Raw genomic sequence first — 12,310 nt, forward strand, 5'->3', positions numbered from 1 at the left:
CTCATAAGCATATGAACATTAATTTTTATAAATGTATGAACATTAATTTTTATAAATGAAATGGAGTTTTCCCCCAATTTTTGTAGTTATTTAAAAATTTAAATAAAAGAAAATGCATAGGGCGCGCTTTATGGCGCCCCAGTGCATGTGGGGGTAGGAGGATAAAACTGATGACGTGGCGCGCCATAGGGCGCCCCACTGCTAATGCTCTTACCCGGTAAACTTGCAGGTATTTTTAATGTTAATAATTAGGGCATCAGTCATGTACTTAAAAACTCGTACATGTTCAATTGATCGTCACATTTCTGTTAGTAAATGTACGATTATTTGATTGGGTTTGGAGGAAAAATAAATACTAGTACTCCTAAAATTGAAGTACTTACTATTTTTATCTTCTATGTAAAATTCGAACATTTTCCTATAAATAAATTCAAAATTAAAGAATTCCTATTAAAATAAAACAAATCGTTACTTAGAAGGGCAAATCCGTCATTAATAAAAGGTTTCTTCTCCATTTGAGAAGATTTATCTTCAGTCTATCTTGTAATCTGTTGACGGCAACCTTCAATCTCAGTGGCTGCAAAATTCAAGGAAAAAAAACAATGAATTCTCTCTCAGCTACTGGATTTTCCCCAAATTATCCACTCATTCACTGCATTAATCGTCGTCGATTCTGCTCCAGGATGCCAGCCGTCTTCTCCAGCCTCAAATCTTCGACTACTCCCGGTAATTGCCCCAAATTTTTAGGTTTATTTACATATTATTGAAAATTTTCTTGTTAACCTATTGAAAACGTGAATGCTAATAGTTTTTGTTATTGTTTTGATAGTAGAAGTGGATGAATTGATTGGAGATGATGTCTTGCAAGCTTTCTTCAGAGAGAGGAAATCCGATGGCGATATTATTGCGAGAATTTGCGATGAACTTTGGCTAAGGGGTGCCAATGCAAATTATAGAAATTTTGAGGAGGTTTCTGATGATGAGAACTTCAATGCGCAACAGGCTTTCGAAGAGGTATATACATTTTGCCTCTTCATTTTTTTCAATAATTTTCTGCTTTTTTAAGCATTCTGCATATTAATGTTGTTTGCATTATAGCTGCAGTTGTCTCTATGCAATTTAGGTAGATGCCTTACATCATTACATGTATATGTATGTTTCAGATTGTCAGCATAAATGTGTGTGTGTGTGTATCAATTTGTTATGTGAAGGTTTTATGATGATTAGTCTACCAGCAGCTGTAGATGTCCTCAAGTTTTCTTGAATAAACTAGGGTTCAATTAAACTTAATCCTTATACTGGTACACCTCTAGCTCTATAAAGAAAATTTCTATTTGCATTACCAACAATTTAGATTTTTGGACAGGGAAGTGAAGGTGGGTTCCTGAAATTGAAGAAAACTAGTGAATGGCTGATGGGAGACACTGACTCGGCGCCAATGAATAAGAAAATGACCATGAAGGTTGTACACTAAGTTGCATTGATTTTATTGTCTGGTTTCTTTGTGAGACAAGCAAAATTATAGAATTTGCAGTTCTTGTTATCTGTTAAGATGATTCACTGACATTGTTTACACTGCTTCTGCTGATGGTGAATCGATGATAGGAGGTAGCAGACGAGAGTGAGAGAAGGAAAAGATTGAATTTCCTCAGATATGAAGCTGTATGGACTCTGAAACTCTAGTTATCCTTCCACTAGTTTCATTTCATCTCAACTGTTAGGATAGCTTTAAGTATTACATTGACTGAATCTTGGTAAATCGTGTGGGGGAAATGATCAACTAAGATGCATTTTCATTACCTATTTCAACTATAATGTTAAGTGGTGTGACAAGACAATCTTATATAGGTCTCTAGATATATACAGGCTCGTATATCGCACCTCAAACAGTCTTCCGCATCATAGAATTTCTCCACTCTGGTAATATGTGGACTTTTGCCATTTTGAATGCAGCTGAAGAGGGAGCTGCTTCTTTTGACTATGGCCATTGGAACTGCCTGTAGTGGATACTGTCTCGTAACTTTATCAGTCCAGGTAAATAAGTAAAGACGTACATGTTTCTATAAGCTCAAGACGTGTTATTTGGAAAACAAGAAAAAAAAGGCTTATTATGCTCTGAGGTAAATGGCATATCTATATTTTGTCTGAGGGTATCTTTCGCAACCTTGGCCTTTGTTGATTTTGAGACGTGGATCTGAATCCATGTTTGTTTTATGATTCAATATCCTCAGAGTCCAACTTTATTCCTTTTTCTTTTTATCTCTGTTATTCTCATTGAGTTAGTTTTGATAGAAGTCCTTTTTAAAAATCTCAGAACAAACTCACTTTACCATTACTCTGATCCTAAAAAGCTGATGCTTAGGTATCAAAATCAGTCCCAAGCTCAAAATAAGCATTCCCTTAAAAATATGCTAACCGCATCCTGTGTTGCACAGGCGGCTGTGAGCTATGCAACGGGAGTTCTTTTCAGGTAACTCTTGGAAACATTTCTTCGTCCGAATTATAGTTTGACAATTCTTGGACCCTTGCGCTTTTACCATCTCTGTCATTTGACTTTTCAACAGTACCTATCATGTTCTTCATACCGATGCTCACATGTTCTTCATGGTAATTTTGCTCCTGCAGTTGCTTGTATTTTCAACTACTATGCAAACAGGCGGACAACATATCACGAGAAATGGTTCCAGAAATTTTCAGAACAAAGAAGGCCAAAAAGTGAAGCTTTTTCCTCCTTGAGACCAATTATGTTCATTCCATCAATCTGCTAACTAATAATTGCATGATATCAGAATTGGAATAAGAAGCGAGGATCTGCAGGATTCGCTGGAGAAAACTCTGAAGGGTGCTGGTCTTGCTCTTTCATCTCCAAGGCTCGTTATCCCTGCTGCAATATACGGCCTGTGGGAACTGTCACAGCATTTCACCCACGACATTTTTGATTTTCAGGTAATTCTCAAAACTGGATCACGACACTCGATAATTTTGATTTGCAAAACACAGCTGAGTGACCTCTACTTTAACTGCTGTCCCATACAAGGAATTCTCGAGCATTTCTCATTGTGGATGACTTATTCTTGTTGTCTCACAGCTCGTGCCAGCTATGGTCGGGCTGTTTGCATATAAGGCTGCTGCACTGGTGCAAGTCTATCGAGACAATGAAGACCTTCAGTTTATCTTTCCCGACAGTGCAGATGGATCAAGTGACTGAACTCATGGGATCTCATGCGAGCAGGTGAAGTAACTATAACTGAGACACAAGGACTTATCTATGGAAGCTGTGAACTTCATAACACCCGCCCCCTTACTATTGTGTTCTGATAACGTCTCAAACGATCAACTACACTTTGAGAAATGACACGATGGAAATAGTCAAGTTTAGCGTAGAAAAACAAGATGATCTAGCTATACCCGAGTACGAGTAGAATCAGACAATGAAACGAATGTTGCATCGTCTTCGACTACTTCACCAACTTGTGGAGGTCAGATGTCGGAATTCTTTGTGAAACTAGTTTTGGTTCTCATAGTGTGGATTCTTGCAGTAGGAAGTAGATATATGTAGTATGTATATAAATTCGCTTATACGTATTAGATTGGTTTCATTTAACTCTTGTTGTATTCTCTTAATTTTGCCAACAGAAAAGTCTATTTTTACTATACTAGAACTTATCGCATTCGATGAAGCGTATTTAGTGGGTAAAATGATTCTTTATCAAGCAATATACGGAGGGTTTGAGTAACTATGGTCATAATTTAAGTTAATTTACAATATTGCAAAATGTTACAAAATTAATACAGTAAGATTTACTTTTGTTGTTTAATAGTAAGAATATGTGATATTTATTTTTTTCAGATTATCATTAGCGGCAGAGAACTTACCAAAGGAACTCTAAATTTAATTATTAACCAACCACAGTAGTAAAATTGATGATTGAGGAGTAATAAATACTGATAATAACATCATTAGAGCTCGCATAATTAATAATTTAATATTAATAAATACTAATATTAATGGTAAAAAATCTCTCTCTCACACACACATAGACTAAATAGACTAGAGACTTCCCACTCTCTTTCAGATCAAAGCTCCAAAACCTCTACCAATGGTGAAATCTCAGTCGTCGGCGTTGGTGGAGCCGGTGTACTCGTCGGCAATTGCGCTGCTGATTATAGTCATGGCGTGCGCCGAGCTTTGTGACGCCGTCGCCGTCGTAGACGTCTACCGCCTCGTGCAGTACGATCTGGCCGGCGTGCCGTTTGGATCCAGACTAGCCGCTCTCAACCACCACGCCGCGTCTTCTCTCTTCTCTTCCTCCGCCGCAGCTGGCGCAGCTGCCGATCTCTCGCGCACCGTCCTAATACTCCCCGTCCGCGATTTGAATCTCACTTTCATCAGAGGTCGCTGATTTCCTGCATTTCGTGCTTTTTGCTTGTTTTTCTATTCATTACAAAGCAGTTATGCTCTATTTTCGAGGTTATGGAATTTAGAATTGTTGTTCTCGGTGGAATTATGTGCTTGTATGTTTTGGATGATTAAGTTGATTGAATACTTGAACAATCCAGAAAATCTGGAAGTTCTGGGCGTTAGTTTAGGATAAAATTGCAGTTTAGTTGAATTCATTTTACTTAACTATTTTGTTTCTTACTTGACTAAATCTACTTCAATTCTCAATTCCTAAATGGCGCATTAGCTCCTTTTCTCTAGAACATTGTAACTGGATAACCACACATGCTTTAGTATTGGTTGTGTTTATCAGAATCTTCACCAAAAATGTACAATTACTTCTGCAGTTGATTCGTTAATCATACTGATGTAACCTATTTCTTTATTTGTACTTATCATTGCAGAATATATTGAGGAGAAGAAGCCATTAGGTGGTTTATTGCTTCTACTCCCCCAGGTTTTCAATCCACAGAACTTAGGTGGCAAGGATGAAGCAGGTCATGCTCCTGCGGTAGGCATCAAGGAAGTGTTGCTTGATCTGGAACGGTTGCTTATACATGCAAACATCCCTGTGAGTGAAATAGATTACTTGATGTACTTATGTAACATGTATTTATTTGATCAAATTCATGTTTTTTTGTCTCTCTACTTCTTCATTCGATGGAAGAAAATGAAGTTTAAGTTTAGCTTGTACATACAAAATAAATTTGTATCTGAAAGGCCAGGGAGGTTTTCTATCACACGCTTAGCTTCTTGCTAACATGTTTGTAGCTATTTGTTATTTGATTAATTGATTTGTTATTTGATAAATTACTTTCTAATTGTCAGCAATTATCTGTTACCTGATTATATTATCACAATTTTCAGTATCCTGTGTACTTCGGTTTTGAGGATGACCATGTCAATGCTGTCCTAGCTGATGTCAAGAAGAATGATGCTACTGGTCAGCTGGCGACTGCCACAACTGGCGGGTTAGTTGATATATTTGTTGGGGAATCCTTTTCAAATAATCTTATCATAGCTGATTCCTTTATTAACATGTTTCAGATACAAGCTTGTTGTTGCTGCACCTGAACCTAAGAAAATTGTGTCTCCAACTGTATCAAATATCCAGGTTCTAGTTTGCCTAATATTTTATATTGGGGTATCTAGGGCATGAACTTGGTGGCTTGTTTGATGTGTCTTTGAGCTACCCTTGTGACTTCAACTAATTTGTAAGCTTTTCAAATATTTACGTTTTCAGGGTTGGCTGCCAGGATTGAGAGCTGATGGAGATTCAAATCAACTTCCTACCATAGCTGTAGTGGCATCATACGATACATTTGGGGCCGCACCGGTAAATCTATCTCCTACTTAAATCTAGTTATTGCTGGAAGCTCGGTATCTTATTATGCATCTCTATGCTAACAGGGATTATCCGTAGGAAGTGACAGCAATGGAAGTGGTGTTGTAGCACTCCTAGAAATAGCTAGATTGTTCTCAATTTTATATTCAAATCCTAAGACAAGAGGAAGGTATAATTTACTCTTTGCACTGACATCTGGAGGGCCTTATAACTACAATGGGACTCATAAGGTGCTTACTTCTCCCCTTATTCCCTTTTTTATACACTTGGATCATTGTTATAATATTCTGACATTTTACCTCACCGTTATAGTGGCTCCATGGGTTGGATCAACGCTTGCGTGAGACAATTGATTATTCTATTTGCTTGAATAGCATTGGTTCTATCCACAATGAGTTATATCTCCATGTGTCTAAGCCTCCAGAGAATGCCTACATTAAACAAATATTTGAGGTATGGCTCTAAGAATAAGACAGGGATTAACAGCTGTTCTTTGCTCAAGTGCTTCCTGCAGTATTTACAAATGCATTGTTGCAGGGTTTCTCTAGTGTGTCTGAAGAACTTGGGATTAAAGTTGGGCTGAAGCACAAGAAGATTAACATTTCTAATCCTCGGGTAGGTAACATCAGATCCAAACTGCAAGATTTTAAATATGCGTACTGAAAATATTGTAAGACTTGTCTATGTGAGTTATTTTTTACTAGCCTTTTATTTATTAAGACAATGATCTAAAAATTTGTGTGTAGTATTCTAAGTTAAAGTGTGTTTTTTTCTTGTGTCAGCTTATTAAACATTCCTGATATTGCCTTGTGGCTGGTCAATTAACTTGCACCTTTTATACTCTATTTTTTGTGTGGTGGGTGTACAATCTTCATTAGTAATTGTGTGCTTTTTTATGAGTTCGACTGTTATGTTTCAGTGAGCAGTAGGACACAAGAGGCTTGTCTTTATCTTTAAAAGATGAATTATTTCGCTGATCTGTTTCTCTATTCATCTCAACTTCCGAGGTTTTATATGCTCAAGCTGTTTATAATTCTAGGTTGCATGGGAGCATGAACAATTTTCGAGGCTGAGAGTTACTGCAGCTACACTGTCTGAGCTTTCTGTTGCACCTGATTTTCTAGAAAGTGTTGGAGGTCTGTCAGATAGCAGGTTGTTACTCGAGGAATGAGAATCACTTATTTTTCCTTTTGAATTTAAAACTCCTTTTTCTTATATGAATCATTCTATAGTCACCCCTGGTCACCTCTGCAGGAATTCTGTTGATGAAGATTCAATAACCAGAAGTGCAAAATTAGTTGCTGAAAGTCTTGCAGTAAGACCCTTGTAGCTAGTTTTTGCTTGAATTTAACTATTGATGTGATTGTAATATTTTCTCAGTTTTCTAACAAATGTTTATTTCTCATTAACAGAGGCATATTTATGGCCAGGAGGGCAAAAACATTGATGTATTTGCAGATGATAGTAGTTTATCAGTAAATCCTTCTTACATACGTTCATGGTTACAATATTTGTCAACAACACCTCGAGTGGCTCCATTTCTTTCCAAGAATGATCCTCTTATCATGGCACTGAAAAAGGTATATATCACTCTAGTCTAATTATATTGACTCCTTGTCAAACATACATGATCTGTATTTTCAATTATTTTCATCAACTAATTAGAACTAGTGGTGTATATTTTTCTACTTCAAAGAGCAGTTCATGGTTGCATTGTTCCTTCCAAATTGTAGTTTGTACTTTGTTGGTATCGTGTCCTTTCTCATAGGATTCAGAAAATGATCTCGCATCTTTGATCATAAATTTGAATTTCATCCACTTATAACTGCTCAAAAATTTCTGATAGGAATTGGAAGATCACACTGCTGACGTGAGAGTGCAACATGAAGTACTTGATGGGATGTTTACTTTTTACGACTCAACAAGCGGCAGATTACACATCTATCAGGTGCCAATCTGAAAGTCTGGAATCTCATTCACTAATTCATAATTCATATTGATCATCACTATTGAAAAACCACACTGCCACTCTGAAACTTTCTTCTCTCGATTCTTGTTCTTTTCTTCTCTCTTGAGGTCATGTCTTCCTATGTTGGTTAATGTTGCGAGCAAAAGAACATTTGTTGCCATCCATGTTCCATTTTTACGGTACTTACTTTCATCGGGAACTTCTGCCTCCAGACATAGCATTTATAGTCCCGTGACCAGTTGTGCAAATAGCATCCTAATTCACTTTATAGGCAACATTCCCGGTCCCCGCATTATAGGATGTTCTTTTCTTTTTCTGTGAAAATCTGCAGATCATAATTACTCTCCTTGTTGTAGGTTGCCAGTGTGACATTCGATTTACTTCTGCTGCTGGTTCTCGGGTCTTACCTGATTACTCTATTCAGTTTTTTGGTTATAACTACAAGGGTAAGCCAGCCTCGTCTTTCTCCAGCCAAACATCTTATGATTCGAAGACATCTGACACAAAATAGGGCACAAATCTGACATAACTCTAATGATAACAAGAAACATGACCATATCTTGGGTTAAACTAATTTCGTTTGCTTACCTTGTCAGATTGTTGTAGATTTGGGCTCTCGATTTGATTTGATTTCATATATTTTCCGCAGGGTCTTGATGATCTGATCAGTCTATTCCGTCGCCCCACCTCCCACAAAGTCAAGTCAGTTTAACTTGGTTAATCCCAGCAGTGTGTTCCTTTCGTAGTTTGATTAATGCAGCGCTCACTCCACGGTTCGCGCCTTTGAGCAATCCAGCATATTTTGCATCCCTCATTAATTCGTCCCTCAATCGTTTCTTTAGGGGATAGACTACTAAGGTAGAAATTTTTTGTTTACACAGAAATCCAGGAGCTCGCATGTAACAACTTTATGCTCAATATTTTTGTTTGAGACTATTTTGATGCAAATGGAGCACATATTTTTCATGTTATTTTTCTTTTCAGGTTTTTTAACACCAAACATCTCTAATTTTCAAAATATTTCATCACTACAAGTTCTAAGACTTTGAAAGTGTGCCATTCTCAAGTTGGGATGTAACGGTTTGAGACGGAGCAATCACTCATTATCAAAACCAATGTTTTTAACTCAACATGGTTGAAATTGATTTTGGGAGCTAACAAAGGTAACTAAGTATTGATCAAAATGTGAAAACGAGACGATGTATAGAGGAAGTAGCGCGTAAAATCAACTAGTATACTATTAAATAACGCAAGCTCTATGCAAGGATTGTATAGGAACATTTATGGTACGTTGAAAACTACATAATGAACAGCGACTTGTACACTTTTCTTCTACTGATATTAAGGCAGGATATGGAAATTCAAGCAGCAGACTTATCATGACTGTTGGTGTGAACTAAGCATCGCTCTGTAAACCAAGTCGATGAATTGATTGTCCTGCGAGCACAAATACCCGACCATTTGGGTGTTAGAAGGGTACAGACAACAATCCCCTCCACCATAGTACCGTTGCAGATATAATCTACAAGGCACATGGAGAACTTTGCTAGTAAAAAGAGATTCTGTGAATCGTAATGCATACCTGAACAAGCAATTGAAGTGCATCCCGAACCTTTTCTCTGCTGATAACTGGCCCGTAATTTGGTGTAGGAGCAGTTGGAGTGAGTGATTGTGGGGGTGTTGGTGGTGGAAATGGCTGGAGTAATGGCGCACCATAAGGTCTCTGTAGATTTCCTTGAGGATTCAATGGAGGTGCAGTTGGCACTGATGATGATACGGGAGGTATTACCAGTCCAGAAGAGGAAGGGGGAGGGCCGAAAAAGGTTGATGGTTTCACCAGATCAGCTGAGCGTTGTGATGTGGTGCGTTCCGTATTTTCAAGAATAGACATTATAGGGGTAGAAGCAGATAAATTAGATGGTGGCTGAGCAGTTGCCAAAGTGGGCAGAGTAACATTCTGTGGATGGGATGTAGGAATAACAGTTGCTGAAGGGTTGAAAGGCTGTCCTGAAATTGCTGTATTTGGAGCAGATCCTATGTTCATAGTGTTCTGCAAATTTATAACGTCCTCAGTCAAGTTTATCCCCATATGTTTCAACACATGGGTCATTTCAATAACTATTAGGTAAATTATCTCTAATACTGAAACTAAATAATTACAAGATTAGTCTTTAAATTATATGAAGAATTAAATCTCAATTTTGTATCACCACAGAGGGATTCTTGATCTGAGTGGCGAGTTATGTTGACCAAAGAAGCATAAAACTTGAAAATATTCTAAAGAGACTAATTTGAAGATTTAAAATAAAACAATGTCTCAAATTTAAAATAAAATTATCTCTCAACTACACTGTCTACACCTACATGGTTAGAAGATGCTGCTAGCTCGCTTACATGTTGAAAGACAAAAAGAAATAAAGTATTTCATGGTTAAAACTAGTTCTCTCACATCTTTTAGTCAAAGACACAACCCTAAGTACTCATTAAGTCTAAACTAATGCTTACTCAGCAAACATCAGGAATTTATAAAGATAAAGAAAACGTACACTGAAGAAGTTTGTAAAAGAAGGATCCTCGGAAACCTCTGTTGCATTAGCAATGGAAGATGTTGGCTCCAAGGGACCATCCATTACTGCCAGTGTTGGAACTGCTTCTAGTTCTTCAAATTCACTGAGAAGATACTTTGGACTTAGTTAGCAGCTCAATGGTCAATAAGAATTGAACAGATATGAACATGAATTACCTTTTCACAGAAGATACTTTGGACTTTGTAGGCACCTTCGAATATGCATTAAGTATCCTAGAAAAAGGAAGCATCATTAACATGATAAAGCACACAAAGATATGAAAATAGATATAATGTAAACATTTCACGGTAAAGAGCCAACAAATCTTTGAAATGGCATTTTCCAACAACATGCTCCTAAATCAATACTCTAATCTAATATTTTCTCATTTTTTCCATGTAGTTACTACACTAACCAAATAAGTACAGGGGAAATAAGCTAATGTTTCAATACCATTAAGAAAATACACGCATGTGGACTAGTCGCACTGTACTCCAAGTTAGTGATGAGAGAATATTACAAGACAATCCATAATAAGCATATAACTAAAAAACAGTTAGATAAATGTCCCAAGACAGCTACATAGATCCTCTCATAATAAAACCAGAACAAATATTTATAAGTTAGCATGTTAACCATACTCTATGGAGTTACACACGAACAGATGCAAACAAAAACACTAGCAAATATTTGATATCACACCTGCTAAACAGATTTGCAACCTCTTCACATTCGCGTGCATTGTAAAACCAGATTCCATTTACTTCTTGTGAAGCATTTCGATATAGAAGATATGGAACCTGGACTTCATACTCAAAATCTCCCAAGAGATTCTCCACCAGATTATCTGCTTGAAACAGAAAATACAGGCCTTAAGCATCCAAATATAGCTATGGTAAGCTTAAAAAGTTAAACTATTGCATAATATTACAAGATTATTTATCAGAGAGGTCACTGAATCATATAAATGGAGATACTATATTTATCAATCACTCTTGTATAGCATGATAATGAGAACTCTAACTCTGAAAACACAAAGTAGTTCAATTTGTTATACATCAAAAAAACTTAAAACTAATATCTAAGCATACAGATCTAAAACCAAGATTAAAGATATTTTTTAAAGACTAGAAGCAAAAACCCCCTCTGCACCCCAAGTAATTATAGAATGAGATATAATCAGCGACTAACCAGTATTTCGACGGTTCATTACTATGAACTGGAACCTAGGCTGGGTATTCCTGAACAAACAAAAACCCCAAACATCAAATAACAAGCAGAATTAAACAACAAACTCACAAAATCCCCCAACCAACACAAAAAAACAACAAATTTCATTCAAATACCCTATTAAATCAATTCAATCTACCAGAAAATGGAAACGGAACTGAAACAACGAACGCCTCACCTCTTCACGACAAAAAGCGAACCCTCCACATCCTTCCGACTCTGCCAACCAAAATCCACAATCACCAAAATTAACAACACAGAAACCCCTAACCTAAACGAATCATCAAATTCAACAGCTGGTGGAGTAATGTATTCAAATAGCGTACCCATTGGCTAGTGTCGATGTTGAATTCGTAGAAGGTGACGTGTGCGGCGGTGATGAGAATCTCCTCCACGAACGGATCGATCCGCTGCAGCACCGTCAGATTGAGGACTTTGGTGGTCTTCTCGTCGAGATTGGGCATCAGTTTGCCATTCTGCGACATCGTTTCAGGGACTATCTCACTCCTCCTTGCGTCTGTAGAGAGAGAGAGAGCCCTAGATTATTTTTTGCAGCAGAACTAAATTCTACTCTTGTGAAAATAGATTTTCTGAATTAGCAGACCTTGTTAAGTCGGTTAAGTTGGGTAAGGGGTATATCGGTCATTTCGCTACTCTTTTTTGTTGCCAATTTGAGTTTTCTCCTTATTCCATAAGATTTTTTTTTGTAAATGTTTATAAAAAATAATAACATTGTAAGATTTTCTTACATTATTGTC

General features: G+C 37.1%; 3 protein-coding genes across 5 annotated transcripts; 2 read left to right on the forward strand and 1 right to left on the reverse strand.

Annotated features, from left to right (window-relative positions):
* Positions 1-530: 530 nt before the first annotated feature.
* On the forward strand, positions 531-3,662 carry LOC121742570. Of its 3 annotated transcripts, none has more exons than XM_042135747.1 (9): positions 531-726; positions 830-1,014; positions 1,367-1,462; positions 1,606-1,662; positions 1,954-2,034; positions 2,436-2,470; positions 2,626-2,715; positions 2,790-2,946; positions 3,089-3,662. In XM_042135747.1, exons 1-9 carry the CDS (start codon positions 603-605, stop codon positions 3,206-3,208), a joined length of 945 nt encoding a protein of 314 aa, XP_041991681.1. In that variant the 5' UTR covers positions 531-602; the 3' UTR covers positions 3,209-3,662. The 3 variants fall into 3 exon arrangements, with proteins under 3 accessions (XP_041991681.1, XP_041991682.1, XP_041991683.1); XM_042135748.1 differs by having other exon boundaries at positions 833-1,014; XM_042135749.1 differs by having other exon boundaries at positions 836-1,014.
* A 376-nt stretch (positions 3,663-4,038) lies between these two features.
* LOC121741585 (nicalin-1-like) lies at positions 4,039-8,726 on the forward strand. Its single transcript, XM_042134423.1, has 14 exons — positions 4,039-4,395; positions 4,846-5,012; positions 5,309-5,412; positions 5,489-5,555; positions 5,685-5,777; positions 5,852-6,016; positions 6,099-6,239; positions 6,324-6,401; positions 6,826-6,938; positions 7,041-7,101; positions 7,199-7,366; positions 7,633-7,734; positions 8,112-8,201; positions 8,405-8,726. Exons 1-14 carry the CDS (start codon positions 4,101-4,103, stop codon positions 8,465-8,467), a joined length of 1,707 nt encoding a protein of 568 aa, XP_041990357.1. The 5' UTR covers positions 4,039-4,100; the 3' UTR covers positions 8,468-8,726.
* Positions 8,727-8,968: 242 nt separating this feature from the next.
* Positions 8,969-12,135, reverse strand: LOC121741586 (mRNA-decapping enzyme-like protein). The gene is made up of 8 exons (XM_042134424.1): positions 11,879-12,135; positions 11,731-11,771; positions 11,514-11,563; positions 11,025-11,169; positions 10,499-10,555; positions 10,302-10,425; positions 9,338-9,805; positions 8,969-9,192 (listed from the first exon to the last, which is right to left on the reverse strand). Exons 1-8 carry the CDS (start codon positions 12,035-12,037, stop codon positions 9,133-9,135), a joined length of 1,104 nt encoding a protein of 367 aa, XP_041990358.1. The 5' UTR covers positions 12,038-12,135; the 3' UTR covers positions 8,969-9,132.
* Positions 12,136-12,310: the final 175 nt, after the last annotated feature.

The sequence above is a fragment of the Salvia splendens genome, chromosome 7 (assembly GCF_004379255.2).
Source record: "Salvia splendens isolate huo1 chromosome 7, SspV2, whole genome shotgun sequence".
Classification (NCBI taxonomy): domain Eukaryota; kingdom Viridiplantae; phylum Streptophyta; class Magnoliopsida; order Lamiales; family Lamiaceae; genus Salvia; species Salvia splendens.